The following is a 27,711-nucleotide window of genomic DNA, read 5'->3' on the forward strand; positions in this document are numbered from 1 at the left end:
ACAACTCAACGCTAGGCTCTTAGTACTCTCACCTAATGGCCAGGCTTTATAGCCAAAACGGCTGAGGTTCTTTAATTGTGTTGGCTGCTTTACAGTAAACCAGAGAAACAAGTCAGGCTTGTGCACAAATGGTTACCAAAATTTATTAAACTAGATTCTAATCATGTGGTTACAAAATTGCTAGTACCTACTTATTTAAATGTAGAGATGTTACACACACAAACAAGTTACAAAACTGAAGCCACAATCCCAAAGAAAGAAGACAAAGTATAGAGCTCTATTTCAAAATATGTGTACACTAAAGGTAGGAGATCAGGTGTGGGTGCTTCTTACCCTCCTTGCATCTCTCGATTCCAGCGGTGCCAAGCCAGGATCGGTCACTCAATTCCGCGGAAAGACGAATAAGGGACAAGGCTTAGGGACCCTCTTAGCTGCAGAAGCCTTGGGAGGCTGTCATTTATCTGACCAGCAGATAGATAGTGAAAAGCACTCAAAAATCATGGTGCTGTAGGTCCCATACTTATACCTCTGTACTCCTTTATTCTCTTTCTCCTTTCTTATGCCAAATTGGGGCTGGTCTGTCTGGGCGACGCCAGCTCTCGCAAGAGTAGTTTACACTTGCAAGGGAGAGAAACGATAAGTTTCGACTACTGGACATTCCTTTTATTAGGGTAAATATTTTCCCAACTAGGATGTTGGGGCGTGTGCATCACGCTATTTAGTAGGTGCTAAGAGCCATGTCTGTCACAGCTTCTCTGTCTGCTGTGAGCCTAATCGTTGTATATGTTCCCAGAGGCACATTGTAGCAGCACGCCTGTGCTTCTAAAGGCTGTGCTGGAATTTATGTTAAGTGCCCTGTTTTGGCTCCCTTGTGTTCCCAGCAATGCTGGTCTGAGAGGGCGGGGCTGGCTGTCTGGCTACAATGCCTCAGGAATCACAATAAGGAACTGTGTTCAGCTTTTGGGACACATGGCAGTTTTGTGACCAATCATGCAAGGTTATGTCTCTACTGCTTCCAGAGTTGGCTCAGAAAGATCTATTCCTTGGTCAGATACCTTGGACAGAAGGTGACAGTTCCTCTACAAGTGAGGAACTCCTTAGACTGATGGAAGGATTAACTCAATGTCGGTGCAAACATTCCTTTTTGTTGCCTGTCAGTGACTTTAACAACAGAGATGCATCGCTGTTGGGATGGGGAGCCAACCTCAATATCTTCACAACTAAGGAAGACGGACAACTCAAGAAACCAATCTTCACACCAATCTGTTGGAGCTCAGGATTGTCAGGAACACTTGCTTTCATTTCCTGCCCCTTATCAGGGGCAAATCAATCAGTATCATGACAGACAACATATCCTGCCTGTTCTATATCAATAAGCAGGGAGGAGCAAGATCCCCCTTCCTGTGTGCTGAAGCCGTGAAACTATGGAATTGGTGCATGGCTCGTCAGATCCAAATTTCAGTAGTCTACCTCCCAGGTATTCCGCACATCACAGCTGATGTTCTCAGCAGACACTTGTCAGAGGATTACAAATGGGAGCTAGACACCCACATTCTCCACAGCATAGTCCAAAGATGGGGACTGCTAGAAGTGATCTCTTTGCCATCTCCAGGAACAGGAAGTATCCTGTTTTCTGATCGAGGGGTCTGGGCCACTATGCTTTCTTCTATCTTGGAAGAAGGGTGTGTTCTATGCATTTCCTCCAATGCCACTGATAGTAAGGGTAATGAACAAGATCAGACAAGACAAAGTCAGAGTTATCCTTATAGTATTGACCTGGCTGAGACCAGCTTGGTACTCTTACTTGCTTCATCTGTGTGTCCAGCTGCTGTTCATGTTCCTGACCATCCCTCATCTCCTTTCACAGGATGAGAGTTGTGTGCTTCATCCCAACATAGTGGCTGTCTGCCTTGGGGCATGGTTCCTCAATGGTTTACGGGGTTAGAATCCTGCTCTACGGAAGTACAACAGGTGTTACTGAATAGTAGAGTACTTTCTACCACAGTACTTGCCCTCACCCCGTTCGGTTTTGGCATACATTAGCTTATGCATGTGGAAAATACACTTTTTTTTCATAGTGTTCACATGACCTGTGAGTGGTATTCTACAGGTTTAATGCATGCTGCATTTCCCTGAACAGTTTTTTCTTGGAACTCAAGATATTTCTCTACCCTCCCAGCAGCCCCATTTTCAACCTGCATTTTAGCTTCTCATTTCAACAAGTTTCAGCCTCTGTTTTTAGTTTTTTCTCTTTTAAGAACGGCTCATTGTGCCCTCTGGAACTCCAGAATGGCACTCTTGACTAGAAGGATTGCAAAGAGTTTCTTAAGGTGCTCAGCCCTTTTGGGTTGATCACATTGTCTCTGTTGTGCTACTTATCTGTGCATTGGTGCCTGACAGTTTCTTCTCCATCAACCCACTTTTATTCCTGTCTATGTAGAACTTAGCATAAACTTCTTAGCAAAACAGATCGTCTTGCTCTCTTAATTCCTCCTTCCATTTTTCCACTTAGTGTTTTGTCTGTTCATTGACGATGCACCACTGATTATTTTAGTACATTCATGTAAGGATATGATTTGGTATCTGCATGTTACAATAGATTAATCGAGTATAAGTCCAGAAGGGACCCTTCTGATCATCTAATCTGACCTCCAGTGTAACACAGGCCATGAATTACTTCCTGTTTGAACATGAGTGTATCTTTTTAGAAAAAAAATCCAGTCTGATTTAAAAATTTTCAGTGATGGAGAATCCACCACAACCATTAGGAAGCTGCTCTAACGATCGCTGTAATGTGATAATGCTGATTTAATATAAGGGTGATCCCAAAATGTTTGCCCTTTGCATACTTTTAACTGGGCTGATGGTAACAGTATATTTTCATTGTGCATTTCTCAATTGACAGATGGGACTGTTTACTCTGTCTACTATTACTGATTTGCGCACACACAAGCTGTAATAATACAAGCTTGATTTATGTTCTTGAATTTACTAGCTAATGCCAGCAACAAACGTGTAACCTGTTTCTTCGGATTTCTTTAATTTGTATTGGATATGTAATAATATAGCTGAAGGAAGGAATCCACTGTACCCTTTTTTAAAAACCTAGTTTTCTAATGCTGAAATGTCTAACCCCGACTCCAACCCACATATGACTGATTTTTTTCTCTTGGTTTGTTTTGTGTATGTCCCCTGTCTTAGGATGGGTCAAATCTGAGTGCCAGCCAGAGAGCATATGCTCCAGAACAGCTGCAAAAACAAGAAAATCTTACTGTTGATACTCAGTACTATCTGTCACAACAGATTCACCCAGTAGTGGCTCGAATCTGTGAGCCCATAGATGGAATTGACTCTGTTCTCATTGCAACATGGTTAGGTAAGTATCTAAAACTCACTTTATCCAGAGAGCATCAAGGGGCGGAGTGAGCGGAATTAATGCACATCATTTCTTAGCAGAAGCACAGTAGGGAATATGTTCTTCAGGTCAGTCTGTGTTGGGGAGAGAATAGTTAGGGAATGTCTACACTGCCGCTAGAAATGAACCTCCAAGCCTGGGTAGACAGACTCATGCTAGCTCGCTAAAAATATCAGCGTGGGCATGGCTACACGCATGGCAGCTTCGGCTAGCCGCCCAAACTCAAACCTAGGGGTTTGGGCAGGCTTGGACTTGGGCAGCTAAACAAAAATGCTGCCTCTGCTGCAGCTGCAGCGTGCGGTTGGCTCTGCTTGAGTGAGCAGGAGGCTGCCGACCCAGGCTGGGAGGCATGGCTTTCTGCTGCCATGTGGTCACGCTCTTCTACTTCGTGGGACCTGGGTAGCTCAGCAGTGTGGATTTAGTTGTATGCTTAGTCACATGAGTAGTCCTATTGACTTGAGTGGAGTTACTCATATGAGTAAGTGCTCATCTGTAATGAGTGAGGGTTGTAAAATCTAACTCTGTCTGGCACCCTTTAGTTTTTATCCATGGCAGCCCTGTTGTTTCTTCACAAGCTTTTCTTAAGTTGCTAAAACATACTGTGCAGTTACAGACTCTGTGCTCTTTAGTATCTGTCCAGGGAAAAAGAACCTTGCAGCTCTGTTAATATTTTTAATCTCTAATGGCAAGGTAAATCTTTTCAGAAATATGGCAATAAAGACCTTTTTCCTAGGATATAGCAGGCAGGCAGCTCTAATAATCCATAGTAATGGATCCTTCCTTCCTTGTGTGTCAGGCATGTAGAAGAATCAAGAGACACGATTACTGCTGCAGGTGCACACAGATTCACCCGTTTTCACTCAGCCCGAGAGAGGTGCGGGTGCCTGAGCTTTTCTTAAGACAACTATTTTTCTTTAGGAGATGTCAGAAAAAACAGTAAAACTTTTCCTAACCAACACAGCTTATTTCACACAACAGGTGATCCTCCACAGGCTCCCTATCCAGAGGAAAAGTTCAGTGTTTAGTAAGTTACTTGTAAATCTTCTCCAACAAAGGGTTTATTTTCTAACTCTTTTATAGACAATATGACATGACTATTCATATACATCATTTTTCATTTTGTTTTCTCCCCAAAGGTAATTAATTCTCCGAGCTGATGGAGGTCTGACATTCAACTTGACAGCATTTCTTTGTCTGTCTGTCATTGCATATGTAATGGGATAACTTTGGAACACTGCATCCAATCAATAGAGCCCTGCAAATCCTGGGCCCTGCGGCTCTCCGCTTTATATCTGTGGGCCATGTTTGTGGATCGCAGATCAGATGGCTCTACAAATCTATTCTAAAATATGAGGGCGTATTCTAGGCATCAGTGGCCATAAAGTTATTGATTAGAGAAAATTGGAAAATGGGAGACGCACGAAGCCCCTGCCAGCTGTTTAGCACAGCCACAGCCTCGAGCACCTCTGCAGTTGTATGGATCAAACTGGTTGATGGCCCCATTAGCACTTTCCAACATAGCAATGGTCCTATCTCATCTCTGCCCATCCTTCCAGTAGTTTTACATGTTGACACCTTGAATGATTTATCTCCCAGACAGAAAGAAGAATAATGTTGGAGGAGTGGGGTGGAGGAAGAATGGGGGGAGAAAGGAATGGGAGCATGCACACAGCCCCTGGCATGGGGAGAGGGAAGCATGGGGCACAAAGAACCCCTTGTGAAGGGAAGATTGGGGACTCCTGGTATGAGGGAAAGAGGAAGGAGAGGTATGGAGAGCCCCTAGCATGGGGAAGGAATGTGGGAAAGGAGGGGTGGGGGGAAGACAGAGCCCCCCTGCATGGGGAAGGGCATGATGAAGGTTTTCTTAGTCCCTGCCATGGGTGGAGAATGTACAACCCTTCTATGGGGGACCCCTGCTGAGGGTTTTGAACATTAAGGGATGCACTGAAACCTTGCTTAGAGGAGACTGGGGATGCTGGTGTGGGGGGAAGGGGAATGGAAAGGGGCACAGAACCCCAGGTCAGGAGGTTGGGGGTACATGATACGGGGCTATAGAGGGCACACAGAGCCTCTGCTGTGGGAAATAAGGGGGACATTAGGGGCATGGCGGTGCAGAGAGGGCTATTGATGAGGAGAGGGAAATGGGGGACCTGGTATGGGAGGAGAGGGAAATGGGAGCACACAGAACCCCTCTCGGGGAAGACTGGGAGGAGTTTCAGGAAGTCCCTGAAAAAGGGGGATGGGAAGATGGCACACAAGGAGCTTGTGGGCATGAATGGGAGGGATGCAAGGACCACTTGATGTGTGCAATAAGGTTGGCCTACGTAAGCTATGAAGCATGCAGTGCTCAAGAAAATAGTTATGAGCTCCCTAATGAGAGAGAGAGATCTGGAGCTCCCTTACCAGGATCAATTCCCTCACTGAAGGGTGCTCTAAAATATCATATGCTCCCTTGGAAGAGGTAGCTTCTTTATCAGATCAGGAAGAAAGATGAAAGCAGCATTAAAATAGATGTTTTATGCAGGGATCTATGGCTTGGAGGAAGTTGGAACTCTTAATGGTTTGCTAAGAGATATTGACAAGGTTCTGTCCTCCCATAATAGAATGTTAAAAAGATTAAAAGGAAAAAAGTTGGATTGTGCCATTTTAGCTATTAACTTTCAAGCTGGTGCTCTAGAATCGTAGGACTGGAAGGGACCTCAATAGGTCATCTAGTGCAGTCCTGCCTTGATTGCAGGGGACTGAAGTATTATCTAGACCATCCCTGACAGGTATCTAACCTGCTCTTAAAAATCCCCGATGATGGAGATTCCACAACCTCCCTAGGCAACTTATTCCAGTGCTTAACTACCCTTACAGTTAGGAAGTTTTTTCTGATGTCCAACCTAAACTGCCCTTGCTGCAATTTAAGCCCATTGCTTCTTGTCCTATCCCCAGACATTAAGGAGAACAACTTTTCTCCCTCCTCCTTGTGACAACGTTTTATATACTTGAAAACTGTTATCCTGTCCCCCTGTCTTCTCTTCTCCAAACTAAACAAACCCAATTTTTTCAGTCTTCCCTCATAGGTCATGTCTTCTACACCTTTAATCATTTTTGTTGCTCTTCTCTGGACTCTTCAATTTGTCCATGTCCTTCTTGAAATGTGGCGCCTAGAACTGGATAAAATACTCCAGTTGATGCCTAATCATCGTGGAGTAGAGCGGAAGAATTACTTCTCGTGTATTGCTTACAAAACCCCCTGTAATACATCCCAGAACAATGTTTGGTTTTTTTTGCAACAGTGTTACACTGTTGACTCATACTTAGCTTATGATCCACTATGACCCCCATATCTCTTTCTTCAGTACTCCTTCCTAGGCTGTCATTTCCTGTTTTTTATGTGTACAACTGACTGTTCCTTCCTAAGTGGAGTACTTCGCATTTTTCCTTATTGAATTTCATCCTGTTTGCTTCAGACCATTTCTCTAGTTTGTCCAGATCATTTTGAATTTTAATCCTGTCCTCCAAAGCTCTTGCATCCTTCCCAAGCCCATCGTCCACAAACTTTATAAGTGTACTCTATATGCCATTATTTAAATCATTGATGAAGATTCTTCATACAACGCAGTCAGCCTGTGGAACTCTTTGCCAGAGGATGTTGTGAAGTCCAAGACTATAACAGGGTTAAAAAAAGAACTAGATAAATTCATGGAGGATAGGTCCATCAATGGCTATTAGCCAGGATTGGCAGAGGTTGTGTCCCTAGCCTCTGTTCACCAGAAACTGGGAATGGGTGACAGGAGATGGATCACTTGATGATTTACTTGTTCTGTTCATTCCCTCTGGGGCACCTGGAATTGGCCACCATTGGAAGACGGGATAATGGGCTAGATGGACCTTTGGTCTGACCCAGTATGGCCGTTCTTATATTGAACAGGATCAGACTCAGAACTGATCCCTATAGGATTCCACTTGAAATGCCCTTCCAGCTTGACTGCGAACCACTGATGATTACTTTCTGGGAATGGTTTTCCAACCAGTTATGTACCCACCTTATGGTAGTTGCATCTAGGTTGTATTTCCTTAGTTTGTTTATGAGAAGGTCATGCAAGACAGTATCAAAAGCCTTACTAAAGTCAAGATATACCACATCTACTGCTTCACCCTTATCCACAAGGCTTGTTACCCTGTGAAAGAGAATTGTTTGGTTGGTTTGATATTATTTGTTCTTGACAAGTCCATGCTGACTGTTAGTTATCACCTTATTATCTTCTAGGTGTTTGAAGTTAAGTTGACTGGTCTGTAATTCCTGGGTTGTCCTTATTTCTCTTTTTATAGATTGGCACTATGTTTTTCCCTTTTCTCATCCCCTGGAATGTTTCTCATCTTCCATGACTTTTCAAAGATAATCGCTAATAAAACACTAATGGTTATGTCTGTGTCCAGTGGAGTGCTAACTTGCAAGAATGTCAACTTTGCATATGAGTTTCAGAACAATCAAAAGAAAAGTAGACCCTACAGTTCAGAGGCAGTGGACGTTTTGGTAATGGCCTAGATAGAGGAGTTGAAGATTTAATCTTGTATAATCCTGAGGCAAAGAAAGATAAAAAGATTCCCGAGTTACATCCATTTGTTTTCAAAAGCCAAAAAAATTCTTCAGAAGATTATGCTAGCCTAATAGATATAAGACCAGGTTTTCAAAAGTGTTCAGGACCCACAATTAGGTTCTAAAGAGCTTAGTTTCCATTTAGGCACTCCTAAATGTAATGGCTAGATTTTAAAAACTGTAAAACTCTCAGTAGAGTCTGTTGTTTTCAAATGCATAAACTGCATTTTGCAGCGCAATTCAAGATGGAAATTTTTTGGTGTATAATATTTCTACAGCAGAGATTTTTTTTAAGCATCTGTAGCCCTGCCAGACTGATCGTCCATATACCTATTGCAGTATCTTGTAAGATTAACAACCAAATACGTTCAGTTTGATATCTCCATGCCCCTGAAGTTTCCTTATTTTGGCAGCATTTTATCAGGTATTTTCTCAAGCATGTAAACTGTATTGGGTGGTAGAAGCCAAGTCTTTTTTCCAAAGACCCACATTAAAAGTAAAAATATTATTCTCGCATAGTTGATCAGAGTTCTGTCATAAATCTTTGAGTGATCTAGAATCATTCCAGGCTCAAATTAGTTATTCTAGGATCTTTCTGCAATACTGGGGGTGGCCTACATACGTTTGTCTCTGAATGCATCAGAAATTTTATTTTTATAGTGGCTAGAATGTCTTATTCAGCTTCATCAGGTAGCTAAACAAATCATTTGACTCTTTAATGGGTTCTTGTTTATACTTAGGCAATGTGTACAGCAGGCAACTGAGTTGCTGTAGTTAGACGCTTATTACAGTGACAGAAGCTGTAAGTAAATCCACCTCTCTGAGAGGTGGTAACTAGGTTCATGAAACAATTTGTCTGTTGACCTGGTAATGTCTATCCTGGAGCTTAGGTTGGCTTAACTACATCAGAGGGTGTGAAATTTTTCACAGCACAGAGCAATGTAGCTAAACTGACCTAAATTTGTAGTATAGAACATGTCTTAGTCTCTATTACACAGGAAATCCTGGCTTTCTCTCTCCTTGCAGTGGGTCCAAGATCATTTCTTGCTTTCTGAAGAAACCCTCCGTTTGGATAATTTTAGGAAAATATTGTGTCTGATGGATTAAACTTTGCTTATCTTTTCAAACAGTTGGATATGAATTGAGCCACTGTAGTGAGAAATGTCATGTGAACCAGATGTCTTTGCAGAGCAAGCGATCAAAGAGCGTGAAACATCTTCAGATCTCCTATTTAACAGAATTGGGTCACTCTCCATTTAGCGAATGCTGCAATGATGGCTCACCTTACTAGTCATGGCAGATGAAGTGTAGCCCTGCTCAGGGAAACATTGCTTATCTTGGAATGAGCAGAGAAGATTTTCTCTGACGATAAAGCACTCCACATACTATGGTGGTGATTTCAGCCACAGAGCAGACTAGTTCAGCCACTCTATTTTAAATGCTGGAGAATAGAACTTCAGTCCACAAGTATTACATCAGATTTGCAGAATGTAGATAACTCTAAATAACAGATTTATTTGCTTATAAATTTCATCTGTAAATTCTCTATCTTTGGACTTGCGGTGGGGAGAAGAGGAATCTGACTAGTGTTAGGGATGTATAGATTTACTGTTCCTGAAAATCACAGCAAACTCTACATGTTTCTTCCTTTTTCCTTTCATTATTACAAAGGTCTTGAGAAAATATGAGTGACCAAATGAAACTGATTCCCACAGCCCCAGTGTGGCTCTGAATAAATTGGTTTACAGACCTGACCCTATTGTCCATCACCCAGTTCCATTAGATCCTCACAGAAGCAGCCTATTGTCTCTCTTGCACCCATCTCAGCAGCCTGTCCAAAAGGGTTACGATTTGTGGTACCTTGATTCTGAAGTGCCATGCAATGTCAATATCCTTCTTGAGTGATAAATTGGTGGAGAACATTCTCCAGAAGACAATGAGTTTCTCCTTTTTGGTGTGAACTATCTGACTTCTTTAACTTTCTCCAATGTAACCTAGAGCAAGATCTGTCTCAGGTACCATTTTCAAAAGGTCAACATTCTCAAATTTATTTCTGTCCTAGGCTCTACTGTGTTTTTCTCTCTCATCCCTTAGTAAGGTGTTTTCTAAAAGCAGCCAAGCAACTGAGACACACATTCTGTGGCGTTCACTCCTCCTTTGAAGCCTGTGCGAATTACTGAAGCTGTTTGCTACATAAAAGGGAATTTCCCCATATCTGTATAATTGATTTCCATGAGAAATTCCAGTGGTCCATAGGCCTATGCAGATACTGGTGTTCTTTATTTGACACGCAAGCAGTTTTGCAACATGTTAATTTTAGGAAAGTTACTCTTCTAGTTCCTGTTTAGTTTAGTCATGGTGTCTACTTTTTTCAGGAGATGCTTTTTCTTCTGGTAACCTCTGCCTGTCTTCTTTGTTCTGAGGAGAACCCATTTGTATGGGCTACCAAATGTAATTTTATAGGTTGGATAAAGTTCAAAAAATGTTGTATAGGGAATTAACAAAGCAACTGCCTTTTAAATTATTTATTTTACAGCTCTCCAAATTGTGCTACTCTTCACTATACATTTAAATTGTACGTGTTCGTGCCCCCAGAGAATTAACGGTCTATTTTGTCATATTATACAATGAAGGGAAACCAGATCTGTGGGTTTGAATAGGAGGGCGAGGAAAGACAAAGCAATATGATTATATTTCCTAACCACCACATCCATGAATTGATCAGTTTTAGTTTTAACAAATCTTCGTTATTCAAGATTTATTTAGAAAAAAATAACAAAACTGCTCAGCTGTGCTATGCACATACTTTGCTGAGCAACCTGGTATTCCACAATTTCTTAACTGTGGAAATCGGTTAAAGTGTGTGAGTTAGCCCCTTATTTAAATCTCTGGGTGCTGTGAATTTGGTATCAACTGTATAATTCCCTTGGGTGTTACTGACTGTCAGAATTTGTTAACAAGGTGCAGGCCTTTGCTTGAAGGGTGATTTAGGGGAGACCATGAGGGTTCTTTTTTGGAGAGCTAGCATGTAGTCTCTTTGGTTTTTTTAATTACAAACATGTACTTAGTGTGTGATAAGTACATTAAAAAAAAAAAAAACAGAGAAAGTAAAGCATTATTGTTTGAGAATAGTCCTGCTCTGGCATGGGAATGGACTGGGTGACTGAATTGATGTGTTCTATCTCTAGACGCTATTTCTATAAACCTTTGTTTATAGTAGTAATACTTATATTTTCATTTTTTTCTTTCCCAGATCAAATTTTAATCACTCCAGTGTATTGATTATATATAGGTCTTCCTTTTAGAATGTCTATTCAGTCAAACAAATTATTTAAATTAGAAGTATGTTAAGATCCCTATTATCTAAATTTAGGCAACATTGGTGAGGTTATTTGGGCATTTGTATAATGGAGCGTTACTGGCAAAGAAGTCTGCAGTTAGGGGAATTCTTTGCAGTGCATGATATTGAGGGTTTAGATAATCAGAATCTTTCCGTACTTTCAGTATGTAAGGGTTGGGTGCTGAAGTACGTTTCCACTTGTGACGTGATTCTAAAAGAAATTCACACCCTTAGTCTCTAGGTGGCAGCACCAGATACTATTTTTCTTTTGTTTCACAAAACCTCTAATGAGCAAAGGTATAAATATATAAACTTTTCTGTTTGCATAGCTTCCAAAAAAAGGCTGATTTTTTTTTAAGACTAATCTCAATTTTTTTAAAGATAATATTAATTTTAGGTCATCTACAGAAATCAGTAAATACCCTATCTCTTGTAGTTGCTCTAAAAACTGACACTTCTTATGACTTCTGCTTTGTTTATGCTCACCACTATAGTCTTTGGAGGAAAAAGCTGCAACTCCTGCTCCCCCGCCACCCCTAAAAAAAAGTCACTTGCAAAAGTTTTAACCTCAAATTATTTTAGTAACCAAACCAAAATAATATAAACGTTGGTCATTCATTTAGTATTTTAAAACAACAGTTAAAACTTCAGTGGCAACATACAGACCTTTCTTTTCTTGTATATTTCTGTCATACAAAGGTAAATCTCTTTGGTTTATCTTCACCATTACTTACTTTCTGAAGGATTTTTTTTTTTTTTTTTAAATCATGAATGCATCCTCTCTATTTTTTAAGGCTGACCTATAGGCCAGAGCCTTTAGTGATAGTAAAGTGTTAAGTATGAAACTAAACCTGAAATAATTAGCAAGCCCATATGATTTTGTCCGTGTCATGGAAAGATAAGAGTCAAAAGCAGACGTTTATTGCTGACAACTCTTGTGGCCTTCTTTTTAAAAAATGTATTACAAAGGGAAGAGGAGCAGTTTTTCCATTCTTTAAATATTCCATGCTGTGATTTTGTTTACCAAAATAGGGCATTCTGCCTTTTTGTGGAGGATGCAACTTGGTATTCTGAAATGGATTAAGTAACCAAGAAACAATCCATGAAAGGAAACAGTAGATAATATAGGACCCAATTCAGCAAGAAAATCAATTAATATAGGCATGCTTTTTAGCACCTGATGAGTCCCATTGATTTCAGTGAGACTATTCACATGGGTTAAGTAAGGTATACTTTGCTGAATCATCACCATGATTCTTCAGTTTTCCCCAATCAAAATAGCTAGTCAAATGATAAAAAATAAGTGTTTCTAATTTTTTTGAAAAGTAGATTACCTATTTGTTTGACCATGTGTCTTTTCTACCTACCCCGTCCCACCATTTTTGACAACCTGAACATTGGAAAATCACAGTTTTACTAAAGTCTGTGGTCTTTCTCAGAAAGGGCAAAGTATGATATCCCTTCCTTAATTTTTATTTAGTGAAAGGGATTATCTTAATGTAGTGGAATATTCTGAGAAAGAATTAAAGATACATTCGCAGTTGGAATTTACTGCTATTTCTATGTTAAAGTAGCCATCACTACTTTTTACTCCATGTCTACATTTTCAGCAAAGAGAGAGTGTTCATATTGTACATATGTCCTTGCACTCATTATTGTCTTAGACAGATAGCCCACCTTTTGTTTTTCCTTCTGAGAATCTGACGTATAAAGAAAATGTTGAGGAGGAGAGAAATTTTAAATAAAACTTTTATCTACCACTTGTCTTGCAGAACATTTGTCTTTTTCAAAGAGTACAGATGAGCTTATTTAAAAAAAAAAATGCTCTCTCTCTTAAGGGACCCTGTGTACTATGAAGTGTGCGACAGTTGCTAATAGAAATGTTTTCTTTAATTTCTATTTAATGACCTGTAAAAATCTAATTTGGTATGATGTTAGCCTTTATTCATGTTCGCCTTTTGTGTTTTTTTTTTTTTTTAAAAAAGAGGAAATTCTTAAAACGCTGATCTGGGTTAAGTTTTTAATTGAAATTAAATAGGTTAAACTGGTATTTTGTTTGCAATACACTTCTTTCTTTTGCTTAAATATGACCCATTTAGTATTTATAGAAAAATAGTATAATGATTAAAAAAAATAGTTGTAGAATATTTTTATTTTGTGATAAATTTAAATGGTGTTATACATATAAGTTTAATTGAATTGAATGTTGTGCCCAAGGTGTGTTCTTTAGGTCTGTGAATATTGTTTCTTTGCACTTGGTAAGACAAAGACTTCAATCTTATAAAGAAGAAGTGGAAAAGGATGAGCATCCAGCTCCAACTTCCCTAAAATTATTGCTGAATTGTCGTATTTCACACTTACTTAAATAATGAGATGACACATTTTACTTCCTTACTTGGCTTAATTTTCTTAAACTTTCAGTTTATTCTGAAAATGTTCCTTTCTACAAATGTTTTATAAGACCTTTTTCTTTTATAATAAAGTAAGCCATTGTTCCTGAACATTTTGTCATATGTCTGTATTAGAATATAAATTTTGATGGACATTTATCTAGATTGTCTTTACCTGGGTTAAAAATAAATTGCAGATCAAGTAACTAGTCCTTTTTTTTTTAAAGCGGGGGTTAAACACACTGCTAAAAACATGTCAAGAAATGTGAAATTGACCAGCTTTACTTTGACCCTCAGATAACTAGAAAAAATGAACTTTGTGCTTGGGGTTGGTTTTTTTTCTTTTTATTGAGTCAATATTTTTAGGATCTTTTCATATATATATATATATATATAAAAATTTGTTTAAATTCTTGGGTTCTGGAAACCAAAAATAAAACATTTTGTCTCCAACACTGCCTTTTTAAATGCTGCTCCTGAATTTTAACCACTGCATTAGATTGAAACCTACATGCTGTTAACCACTGAGCCAAAATGAAATCGACCACTGCATTGAAATCAGAGTTGGCAGTTGTATACGGACTTGAAGGAGTTGGTAATAGCAGTGCACCCGTGTTTCTTTAATGGGGTTTTTATTCTCTGTTTTCAGTTTTAATGGTCCCATTTTGATTTAAAGACGGTTTCTTAATAACGATGCACATTTTATTGAAACATTTTCAATGTAACTTAAAAAGAAAATAACAATAAAACCATCCGCTAGGAATGGTTTCCTCAGAAACAAAATGTTCTGTTGCATACTCCCATGATGGATAATGCAGTGTGCTTCTTTTCTTTATAAAGCAATCTTGTATAAAAAGATAAGTGATTTCTTCGTGTTACATGAACCTTATCTTAGGTTAAACATTGTGAAATGTATTTATATTTTTTAAAGCAATCTTCTCCTGAGGATAGATTTTTTTACTTTCTGAATTTACATTTTTGTGACCCATTTTGAATCTGTTGTACCAAATCTAAGGGAAAAAACTGACCTAGCTGAATTACTTACTTTGGTCTTGGAATTTCTATTTCTCATTAATAGGACTGGATCCATCCCAATTCAAAGTCCATCACCATTACCATAAAGATGAGGAGAACGATGCCTTGCTTGGTGGCCCAGCTCAGCTCACTGATGAGGAGAAATATAGGGATTGTGAAAGATTCAAGTTTTCCTGTCCGAGATGTGGAACAGAGAACATTTATGACAATGTCTTTGATGGTTCGGTTAGTTTTTGGTCTTTTTGTTTCCATAGTTAGGTTTGCGGGGGGGGGAAAGGCTTCCTGTAGAAAAAAGGGGCTTTTCAAACACGGTTCATTGGAATTTGGACCGGGGAAAGACACTGTTTTGATTCTGTTATTGGTAACTTTGGATCAGAGATTATGATGTCAGTGCTGAATCCTATTCCATTCACACATTTCAGCATTGCACATTGTACTCTGGAAGCATTTGTCAGATTAATGAAGCCAAATGGTGTACTGCTTTGGTTTACAAAAGAAGTTAGTGTAATTATTTTATATTTAATATTTATCTTAACTTTGCAACTTACAATTTTCTATTTAATGAAGCCTGCTTGTAGCAATAACATTTTCTTATCCTTAATCATATTAATTGGAACATAATGTTTTTGAAAATCAGTGTTTTTCTTTTTACATCCCACTTCCCTTCTTGAGAGAAAGGTACTTCTGCGCTATCTTTCCTGCTGTCTTTGTATATCAGACATAAAAAGTCATAAGGGATGCATTCCTGTCAAGAAGTGCTGCCAAAAAATGTATCTCTGACCTTGGCTCAGAACTTGAAAGAGGGCCAGATATTTAACTCTGCTGCGATGTTATGCATGGACTAGTCATTGGCAAATTAGCAGGCTGCAGAGTAATGAAAACCTTGAAAGTTAAAGCAAATATATCCTTTATCTAAATTAAAAGTAATTATTTTAAGTTAATTTGGACAAACAGCAGATGTTTCACATTTTTTGAATCAAAACAAAGCAGTCATTGGAAGCAAGCAAGAGGAAAAAACAGACACAGATCAGCAATGCTTTGTAAATCCTTGACTTTTGCTTCATTACAGCTGTAAATACGATAGTTAATTGCGTGGAGGCTTGACGACTTGCAGATGGACTAACTGTAGAAGAGCTTATGTCAAGCTCTAAAATCTCTTACACCTGGAATTGCTTAGTGTTGTGGGTGAGGTTTTAGCCAGATCGGATCAGAAAAGCATGGATTTTAAATATTAATAGGAAAAAAATCCCTCACAAACTGTTATAATCTTACACCCATAATAGGGTGTTCCTTTACAATGAAAATTTCACTAACTTAATTTTAGCTATTTACAATCAGTCTTTAGGATCTGAAAACTCAGTTTCACATGTGTGAAGATATGCAAAATGTTCCAATTGACCATTTAATCAAATGTACAGTCTATAATTTTAGTGGGTAAGATGGTATAAACCTTTATTGTTATTCTTTGTACTTTTAAAAATTATTAAATGAGCCTGAAACAAAAAAGATAGCTTAATGATGTACACTCTTGTAGCACATCTTCACATCTGATGCTTAATAAGAATGATTCCAAGACTACAATCAATAGTCTTGAGAAGGATGTTGGTGTCCTTGATAAATGTGATAAGCCTGTCTTTTTCAGGGAAATTGATTTTACTATAGATTTCATTAGTTTATTTTTATTCAACATCATTAGTTGAATGATAAAGTCTGAAGCAGGTGATTTGTTAAGTTCCCCAAATGACCTTTATTTAAGAGAAGAGTGAGAGGACTGTATATCCTAGTGGAGAAGAATCTTTAGGGATGGAGAAGCCAATTGTCGTGAGGTGGGAGTAAGGAAGACCTCTGCTGGGGATTAAATTGAAGAAGGGTTTTACAATATTTTGTCTCTTTATGCATTGCTAGCGTATGTTTGTGTGTATACTGTATATGCACTCTCATGTGATAACTTTATAGTGGTTTTGTGATTGTATTCAACATTATTTTAATCTTCAGGGAAAGCTTATGGAACCCAGCTTGCAACAGTGCAGTAAGAAAGAATGTGATGAGTCCCCTTTCCACTGTGTGATTCAAATGAACAACAAACTACTCTTGGATATTAGACGTTACCTAAAAAGCTACTATAATGTAAGTATCCAAAAAGTATTCTTTACAAAGTTAAATTAATCATCAGTTCTCTACTGGGTACTCAGTTTTTCTTGGGGGTGACAAAGTATTCATTTTGTGCAATATTGGTTACTGTGCTTTATAATAGCTGAAAAAACCTTTCTTCCCCCATAACGAATATGATTTTTATTTTCATTAAAATAGATTGATGGATGTTAAATCCTAATTTAAAATACTTCTTATTTCTAAAAGAAATGTTAACATTCCCTAGTCTAAATGGATATGATCATAGAATCCTAGAATATGAGGGTTGGAAGGGACCTCAGGAGGTCATCTAGTCCAGCCCCCTGCTCCAATCAGGACCAATCCCCAACTAAATCATCCCAGCCCGGGCTTTGTCAAGCCCGACCTTAAAAACCTCTAAGGAAGGAGATTCCACCACCTCCCTAGGTAACGCATTCCAGTGTTAGATGATAGATAAGAACATTTTAAATTTTTGCTTGTAAGTTATTGGCCATGTTACAGATAGAGTAGATCTTTGTGTTTTAAGTTCCTTTTTTGAAGAAAAGGTGACTCTACCGCATTTAGAAAAATCTATGAAGGTAGGGATTTGAACATGCAAATACCAACTTTTCTTTTACACTAAATCTGGTTCAAGATGCATTATTTAATGAACAGCCCATGAATTTGAGAAAACAGGCCTTGTCCACGAATAATGTTCTGAAGGGTGACGGAGAATAACTTCTTACTAGCTCTGTGGGTTATGAAGGTTTCTTCCTGGCTTGCAAGATTTTTAGAACCACTTTGATACAATTTTTTTTAATCAAATATGTTGAAACCAGACACAAGCATAAAGGTTTTGGCATTCTTGGCATTATATGGCCTCTTCCAAGCAGGATGAAGAAGGTTGTTTAATAGCAAAATGTTACTGCTTGTTCTTGATATATCCATATGTGGTTCAAAAATGTAAATAAAAGATATCCTATGTATTACAGTGCTCCGTGATTCTTATAAACTGGACACAACCAGTTCTTGGGTATCAAAGTATTCAGATGTCATAGGACTAATTCAGTCACTTTTATAGTGTACAGACAAACTTAAGTATGACTCTATATATACAATGAAAATGTGTATCTACTGAAATGAGTTCATTTTCTTTTTTAGTTGCAACGTAAATCATAACTAGATCCTGGGAATGTTTCTGTGAAATGGTAAAGGATATTTGTGATTTATAGTAGTCACTGTGAGAACTTCAGATGCTCAGCACTTCTGAAAATAAGGCCTTAGGTGTCTAAAGCTGAGTAACCAAAATTAGACTCTGTTTTTGAAAATTTAGTCTTTTGAATGGCTTACCAAATTGATGGTTCCTTTGGCTGAATATTACAAAAGATTTGCAGGGAAGTACAGTAGTAATAATTTGTTCTAATGGCTCCAGTTTATGCTTATGTTCTAATAGCTCTCACTTGTGTTTTGATTTTTCCTCTGTATTAGTTCTTAACACATTATTAAGTAAATGTTTCCATACTTATCACATTGCCAGTGGAAAAAATTTATCTCAATTCCTTTAAGAAATTCTTTTGAAAAAAGGTGTCTTCCTTTATATTTATTTGTAGTATTTGACGGCCCTATTTTCATAGAGCCAAACAGTTCTTTACCATGTTTAAAGTTAGTCACTTAATTAGAAGTGCGAATATGAGAGTTGACGGCATTGGCAGATGGTTTGAATAGGTAACACCATACCGAACATAAGGGTTTGAGACCTCATATTTATAGATATGCTATTCATTTAACCTTAGCCTAGCAGAAGCTTCCTTTCAAAGTTCATCTGTTTCCAAAATGGACATTCAAATAACATAATTATTGTATCGTAATGAAATTTGTTTTATTAAGGCAATATATCAAAGCATGTAGCTTTAGTATAAAAGTTGTTTATCTGCTAAACTTTTCTAGATTTGATGCATTTAAATTATTATAATTATTTAACAAGTGCTAAGCACATTTCTAGCACTTAATGTGCAAGAAAACGTTACATGCACAGAATGTACAATACTGAGCACATTGAAAGAGACAAATTATGATCAAGTTAAGGGGAAAGCGTTAGTATTGCACTATGCTCTCTGTCCATATCAATAAAGTTTTGCTGTAGGTTTGTTCCACATCATTATGAAATCAAGTTATAAATCAAAATGCAAAGTGCCATTGTTTGAATGCTGCCAAACGATTAGAAAGGTTCATTACATTCTAATTTTTTAAATATCCTTTTCCATGGTCCATAGAAATTGTGATTGAATATAACTAATGAGCTCCTTCATGTGAAAGTTACAGAAGTGTAACCGGGAGTTCCCTGAACTTTGATACATTTTAATAGGAATGAATTGAGCTTTAGACCAGTTGATCAAATTATTTGTACAGCATTTTGAAGGTAAAAAAGCTGTATAAATGCCAAGTATCATTATTAGTCTCCAGAAGACTGAGATTACTGTGCTACCAGATCTTATTTCCAAATAGAATAGTATTTTTAGTTTGTAAAAAGGAGATTTCTTTGAGTTGGACAGGAAACCTTTATTGTATCTCAGTAACAATTAGAGAGGCAGGTGCTCTGTGAGCTTCATATCTCTTTTATCCAGTACTTCTAATAGCTGTGTAACAGTTGGAGTTGAACATTTTCAAATGGGATGTTTGGGATAAGTGAAATATATAATCTTATAAACTATAATGACATACATTCTGAGTAAAACTTTGGATGAAACTTTGAGACTTGGGTGTAGCGGATCGTTGTTGGAATGGCTGCACCCTTCAGTTGTGGAGGAAGTTGTACCTAAAACAGAAATATATCTATATAAAAATTTAGTGTTTTGTTTTAACCTTGAAAATATAGTAAACTACATTTTATGAAGGTAACAGTGCCTAGATTCTGATGGTTTCTTAACGCCTGTTCCAAAGCCCATTGGAAACAATAGGAGTCTTTCCATTGAGTTCAATGGGCTTTGAATCAGGCCCTTAAGGATTTCAGACCACTCCTCCCTCATTCCTTATTCTGTTTAAGTGGCTTAAAAAGTCCAGCCTTGTAAATTTATCATGAAAATTTACCAGGTTAGGTACAAAATCTGTTTGTCATGGTGCTAATAAAAATCAAATGATATTTTCCTTGTAAAAGACAAAACAAAAACAAAAAACAAATAATTACACCATGGAAGTGGGCAAGTAGAACTGTGCAAGCCTGCTATAATTCCTACTATTTTAACACATGCATTCACCTTTTTGTAAAATACATTTCTTTGTTGCTAAAACCAGCCTGTTTCCATTTGAACACTGAAATATTGTTTAGCTACCACAAACCGCATTTAGCATTATTCCAGTAGTTAATTCCTTAATATTAAATAACATACACCCAGCCTTGATCTTAATTATTTATTTGTAACTGCAAATATATTAAGCCAAGATGACATCCAAAGATTTTAGTTTCTTTCCAGAGCTGCATTATTCTTTTGAAAGATTGGTCTCAGGTTTTTTAAATTCTGCTGCAGAAAAGCAAATAGAGAGAGAGAAATAGCTAATCTAAATTGGGAAATGAAGAGGGCTTTTTTAAGCATGAAAATTTCATCATCTTGTCAGCTGGCAGAATGCCTGCTGTGTGGATTCACAAAGGCTAAGAATTACACTTTCATGAAATTTTCCTCACTAACTGCCCTGGTTAATTTGAAAGATAACCCACTGTTTTAATTCATTCCTCAATTGGGCGGTGCAGGTTTTATTTTTGATCTGACAAAGCATTTGTGTTAATCGTTTTGGCCCTCTACTAGACACTCTTGGGATTGTGCTTTTACAATAAACGTGTCTGTGATAGCTCTTTAGTCTATTATACTTACAATAGATCCATAGAACTGGTAATTAATTCTGTACTGCTTTGGAAGTGGGAAGAATAGGTGTAGCTCTGTCAAGTGCTGCTGGGAAGTTTGTTTAGCTGGTTCATTTTTGAAGTGTTACCCTCAGCCATCAATGAAACATCCATGCTGGAGAGAGGCTAGGACAGAAATCCATGACCATAAATGAGTAAACAAACCCAACTTTTACCTTGAAGAGTAGAGTCACTTAATTTATGGTATCTGCCTCTAATTCTTATGTTGAAAAAGTATAACAGAAACTTCCCGTTTAAATATTTGTCTATAATGTGGGGACACATTATAGAAAGAGTTTGTGGAATAAAGGTTAGCTATTCTATTGCCTTTAATAAACCCCAGGAACATCCCAATCCATAACCATAAGAAAATTGGAGAATCTAACACTTAGCACCCCTAAATACCTTCCTCATATTTCCTTTGGTTATTAAGAGAAGAAATGGATTACCAATTTAATATCCACAAATTGAAGCTAAAAACAGAGTACATTACACATGCCATCTGACTGATAGCAAAGTTCACCTTGCATTGAGTGGGTTGTTGAAGAACTATTACCACACAATTACCTGTTCTTTTAATGTGCACCTGTGGTGCATCAGCAGCATGTCTGTAGTTAAGGGATAGGTTTAAATATAAGGAAGTCTCAAGTTTATTTCCCATTAGTTCACAATTACTAACACTGTAAAACCTGTTTTGACTTATGCATCTTTGTTTTATGTACAGTATTTATTTTAAAAAATGCAACTAGCCTTAAAATAAGGTGTAACAAAATGCCTTTATTTCACAGCCCTTGTCCACTGAACCACTATACCCCACAGATGAAAGTGAGTTTGAAGGCTATTGAACACTGATAAATAACTTTGTGCTGTTCTGCTGTGAAAATTCAGTGTTCAATAGCCCTCAAAATTTCTCATTTCTTACCTGTGGTGGGGTGGTCTGCTGCTGGCACATTAGGTCTCAGTATAAAGAATATAGGTACCCTAGTTGAAGCTCTCTTGAATTATTTTAGTTCTTGTGTATATCTTGGTTTTTGCATTAATATTTAGCACATTTAGAAAGGTGAACTTTTTTTTAAAAAATGCCATAAGAAGTTATAAAAAGCATGTAAATATTGAGATTTCAATACGTATCCACATAACAGTACAAAGATAACAGGTCTGGTTCTGAACCTGGACTCTCCCACACTGCAATCAAATGCATTGCCAACAAGCTACAGGTGGACACCACGTGAACAGGTAAACATATGATTGTAAGGAATGTGATGACTGTTCTGTAATCATGTTCTCCCAAGATTAATCTGTTGTAAGCTTTTTGGTACTAGTAACTTTAGGGTGTTTAAGCATTTGATAATGAGTAAATAAGACCAAAACACAGGAGAAATTAAAAGGTCATTTGAGGAAGGTGTTAGTCAACTATGATGAGAAGCTGCTATCCAAGCATGAGTATTGGCTATTATGGGAAATACATTATCTACTATATATACATGGATTTGTGAGGCTTTTGCAGAGTTTGGAATTACATCATTGTAGTCTCACTTTATGAATCAGACACGATGGTGATGTTTCCATAATAGGGAAAGCTTCCAAGTGAAGGCAGAGCTGAAAACAATTGCAGTGCAAAGGAAAGGTAAAAGGCTAACATTGGTTCTGTTAGTGGTTCCAAAGGGCCTAAGAATGAATGAAAAGAAAATCTCCCATCAAATTCTCAAGATTTTCTTTGGTTTTTAGTTGGTTTGCCCAATAGCATCTCCTCTGTGTTTTCTTCATTTAGACTGACAGCTAATTTCAGCCAGAACCCTATTTTTGCTAATCACTAGGAAATAGGAGATTTACTGTTCAATGAGGAAACAATCAAAATACTGATAGTATTGTAGGCCAAACAATCTTAGTCTTCCCTAGAAGCTCATATGTACACTGGACTGGAGATAGGATGAGACCCTTTGGGAAACCATATGGGCCCTTTGGAATGATAAGCAGTTATTCATCACATATTTCATTGAGATTGGGTGAAATTCGGCTTAGAAAATAGGGTATGTTTATCCTTTTCTACATGCACGGTGTAAGAATGTGTGTAATTTTAACTGGGCCATTATTGACCCACTGTTCCAATGACTGGACAGAATTGTCTTTCTGAGTGTTATGGAAGTAGTGAAGTCCATTTCTGAGTGCATACTATTGAAACTAGTCCATTAACAGAAACAGTGACATGCCTTGGCCGCAGCCTGGAGGTCATGATAATGATGACAAAGTGGTGCATGTGAGATAAGAGAGGACAATCATAGCCTCATTCTAGACTTGACTGTTTCCAAGGCAATTTCAATAGCCAACCAGGAACCAATACTGGAATTCAGATTTTCATATTCATGTAATTCTCTTTTAGCATTAATTGTTGAAATACGTATTTACATCTGTCTAGGCTTAGGCTTTTTGCTCTCCGCCATTCAAATTTTTAATGTAATTTTGGATAGACACGGACCTCTAATGTGTAAAAACACTTGAGATATGACAAGAAATATGAGTCCAATAATTAGTTAAATTTGGGTATGTCTAATATTTATGAAACAAAGTTGCCAATTCTAACTGTAATTTTGATTGCTATACTTGCATCTCTGACTCAAAGCAAATAATGCTCTTTACAGTGAATTATCAAACAATCAAATACATCTATGCTACTAATTGAAGCTCTTACTTTTGGAGGCCATTTTAATCATCTTGCTGGAAGATCATCCAAAATGTAGTCCATTGGCCTTGAACGTCTTATCTTACATATGGCAGAAGATCCAAAAAAGTCTCTAGAGTAGAAGAGGTCACACTTCCACCAGACGTGACTTCCCTTCCCACCTTGCCCTGCTCAGTGTCCTGCTTCCATAGAGGCAACAGGCATTTTTGTCAATATTTGTTTTCTTTACCAAAATGTTTTCTTACAAGTATAGAATCCTTTGGTTTGACACTACTTTTAGAAAGCTATGGAATGTTTTTGAAAGTTGGTATTGGTATTGGAGAGAGTGAGGGTCTGTCTTAGTATGCATTTCAACTACAGCAGCCAAAGGAGCAGATAAGTCTCTTAATGCCATTGGTAAGGCCTCCTCACTGCCAGACCTAGTGGTCCGTGCTCAAAGGCCTCAGGAGGTTAAAGAACAGACAGTAACATTAACTGCTAATACACCTCCTGCACAGGGAATACAGTCTAACCTTCACATTCAGCTGTCAGAGCAGGTAGGCCTGTCTATGCTAAGAGCTAAGACAAAGTAAGTTGGGCAGGTACTGGAACAAGATAAGAAGCCATCTGTAGCTGTTACTATCAGCAGAAACCTAAGTGTCTGTACCTGAGGTTTACTGACACTAATCAAGAATCAGTCCTCAATCAGAGGTATTAATTCCCAAAAAGATTTTTATAGTTTTTACCAGCACTGGCGGGGGGAATAAGTATTTTGTACCAAGAATCCTTTTCCCTGAACATTTTGGTTTATTCCTTTTTTTAGTGTCCCCTTGCTTCAAGAAATTTTTCCATTTCAGTGAATCCTTGAAAGTCTCTAGACAGCAGAAAAAAGCAGCTAATGGAAACAAAAAAGTCTCTATCATCCAAGTATTCCGCAATTCATCATTCCGTGGAGAAGAAGAAAGGGATTAAATAATGCAGATTAGCATTCTCTGTTCCTTCTAAGAGTCCAGAATATGTATTCGCCCAAACTTCATTAGACATATCTTCCTCTAATTCTTTCCTTTTCTCAAAACAAAAAGAAAAAAGGGGAAAATATCAGATATAAAGATATATAATCTTCGCTATTTGTCCAAAAAGGAAAGTGAAATATCTTCTTCACAATTATAAGAATCAGTCAAAGGACACCACAGATACATAGGTTTTTCTTGCTTTTAAGAAAAATGCAGTAGCATCTTTGAATCTTCGGAGGAAGGAAGCAGAACCCTCAAACAGAAAAATTTATTTTTTCCCCTCCCCTCTTTCTTAAACAATCCCAGAAACTATTGATTTCTGGAATAGATTCAAAATAAGATGACCTTGCAAAGTGGAGACACTGTCTTAACAGTTTCCAAATTATGTAAAATTTTGTGAAGCTGAAATATGCTAAGGTAAAGTTCACACACCTGTCAAAGTACTCTTTTCATTAGCAAAAGACAGTAATTCCTTCTGATGAGGGCCTCTTTCCTGAGGATCCTTGGTGCAGAATGATTTTTAGTTTCCTTAGGGATGAGGTTCTTTGGATTCTCTGCTGCATCTATCCTACTTTTATGTCTTTTACATGTTCTGTTACATGTGTTATCTGTGCTGTATGCAGCTCTATTTACATTTTATGGTAAAAGTTAAAACTGTCCACCAAGAAAATATCTCTGGTCACTTATTACTGACACCTTCCTAAATGCTATTATTTTCAGCAAGATACTTTTCCTCTAATGAAATGACCAGTATGTGCCTGAGGAGAGGCAATTGCCATATCAGATGGATCTCAGCAACTACAAGATTTGCAGTGGTTTAGTGAGGCCCTCAAAAATGAGGTAGCAGAAAATGCAAGAAAAGGAAAGCATATTACTAAATTAAAGAGTCCCTTTTGTTAATTTAATTTTAGACAGTTTAGAAGAATACCACTTTATCAGTACAAAAAATACAGATTTTGGTCCAAACCACTTAGGGAAAGTAGAGGTCAAGGACCAAGCGCAAACAGACCAATTGCATGACTCCAGACGCTCAGTGCACCTCCTGAGAAGGTAGTATTCTTGACCCAGTCTCAGAAAATGAGCTGTCACAGTAGGTTCCGGGGACAATGTAGTAATGTTTACCAAAGTTCCTTCTCTATCCTTTGTACCACTTTCAGTGATCAGGAACCTGGAACAGGTAGCTTTTATGGTGCAGGCAATTCATAAACTCCTGTCAGTTGGCACAGCAAAGGCAGCCACTACTGAGTTATGCACTTCTCAGGCATTACTCTTATTTCTTCTTCTGAAATGGCCCATTGAGATCAAATCAGTGCTGGGCTTCAAATGGCTCATCAGGTCCATAGAGAAGCCTTCCTTTAGGAGGGAACTATTGGTATGAATTTCAGCAATCATGGACAAAAAAAATTTGAGACATTATTTCAACTTAACCAGTTCCTTTCTTTGTGCCTTTATTTGCTCCGTTTACAATTGGCTTTCTTCACTCTGTTTTCAGGGCTATCACTCTACCTAACCCTACCAAGGCAGAATTATATCTTTTGACGTCACTGAATGTGTAAATCAGGTCCTTTTACTAGTGACTATAGGGCATCTATCTTTTTCCTTATGTGAATGACATTCTGATAAAGGTCCAGACAAGAGAAGTAAATATAAACATCCAAGTAGTCATGGAAACCCTCTGGTCCCATAGATTTGTTTAAATTTAGAGAGAACAAGTCTAATACCCAGTATAGTTTTAGATCATCCAGGAGTAAACAAAAGAGATGCTCTTCAAGCAAGAGTAGTCCTATCTGAAGAAAGGAGCCGGAAAGCTGTAGTCTGATATACATCCACTACTGAGCAGTAAGCATCCAGCTGCAGCCTCTCTTCTATGGGTTCTGGGCATAACAGTGTCCTTGAGAGAGTTGCTACAGTGGGGAATGTTTCAAGAATGACCTCTCCATTTGTGACAGGTTTCAGAGTAGCAGCCGTGTTAGTCTGTATCTGCAAAAAGAAAAGGAGGACTTGTGGCACCTTAGAGACTAACAAATTTATTTGAGCATAAGCTTTCGTTGTCTAAATTTGTTAGTCTCTAAGGTACCACAAGTCCTCCTTTTCTTTCTCCATTTGTGTAACTGTGTTTTGCACAAAAGTTGAGATCACAATCAAAAAGAAACCTCACATTCTTCCCCTGTCCCACAACATGACAGCATTCTTTGTTTGGTAGACGTACTCAAGTTAGATCATAAGAGATGCCAGTCTCCAGAGCTGGGGATGTGCATGGGAAGCAGAATTTTATTCCTGGAGTGTGATCTAAGGGGAGGATGGGGACCCACAGTGTAATTTTTTTTTTTTTTCCATGATTTGATTAGTTTTACAGAAGTTTGTAGGACTGAAGCTAGATGTGCCGGCTATACAAGAGCTGTGTATTATTCACTGATCAAGATAGATAACAGTTCGATGATGAGAGACTTTAGACAAGTAGCATGAGTGCCTTTCAGCTACTCACTCTACATCAGGAATCAGTAGCCCTTTTCTTTTGGGCAGAATGGAATATTCAAAGTCCCTTGAGGCCATACACCGAGAATCCTAGAAATATAAGGCTGAAAAGCACCTTAAGAAGAGACATGCACTGATGCAGGATCAAATAAACCTAGACTGTCCCTGACTGGTGTTTGTCTAACCTGTTTTTAAAAATGGCCAGTGATTGGGATTCCACAACCTCCATTGGAAGCCTACGCCAGAGCTTAACTATGCTTATAGTTAGAAAGTCTTTCTTAATATCTAACCTAAATCTCCCTCGCTGCAGATTAAGCCCCTTGCTTATTGTCCTACCTTCCGAGGATATGAAGAATTGATCACAGTCCTTTTTATAGCAGCCGTTATAATGTTTGGAGACAGTTATCAGGTTCCCCTCTCAGTTGTCTTTTCTGAAAACTAAACATGCACAGTTTTCTAAACTGATTATCATTCCTGTTACTCTCCCCTGCACTCTTTCCAATTTCTCCACATCTTTCCTAAAGTGTGGTGTCCACAATTGGATACAGTACTTCAGTTGAGGCATCACCATGCTAAGTAGAACGGGACAACTACTTCCCATGTCTTGACATTCCAGTTAATACAGACCAGAACATTAGCCTTTTTTACAGCTGCATCACACTGATGACTCATTCAATTTATCTGCTAGAGTACCCCAGATCCTTTTCAGCAGCACTACCACCTAGCCAGTTATTCCCCATTTTGTAGTTGTGCATTTGATTTTTCCTTCCTAAATGAAGTACTTTGCACTTG

General features: G+C 38.0%; 1 protein-coding gene across 7 annotated transcripts in view; it reads left to right on the forward strand.

The window, feature by feature from the left end:
• The window catches only part of POLA1 (DNA polymerase alpha 1, catalytic subunit), a 349,214-nt gene that overhangs the window by 166,437 nt on the left and 155,066 nt on the right, over positions 1 to 27,711 (forward strand). For all 7 annotated transcript variants that reach the window (XM_037901946.2, XM_037901935.2, XM_043537998.1 and 4 more), the window contains exons 32-34: positions 3,202 to 3,376; positions 14,812 to 14,993; positions 16,764 to 16,895. In XM_037901946.2, coding sequence (XP_037757874.1) covers positions 3,202 to 3,376; positions 14,812 to 14,993; positions 16,764 to 16,895 — 489 coding nt within the window. The remainder of the gene's footprint in view (positions 1 to 3,201; positions 3,377 to 14,811; positions 14,994 to 16,763; positions 16,896 to 27,711) is intronic.

This window comes from Chelonia mydas, chromosome 1 (assembly GCF_015237465.2).
Source record: "Chelonia mydas isolate rCheMyd1 chromosome 1, rCheMyd1.pri.v2, whole genome shotgun sequence".
NCBI lineage: Eukaryota > Metazoa > Chordata > Testudines > Cheloniidae > Chelonia > Chelonia mydas.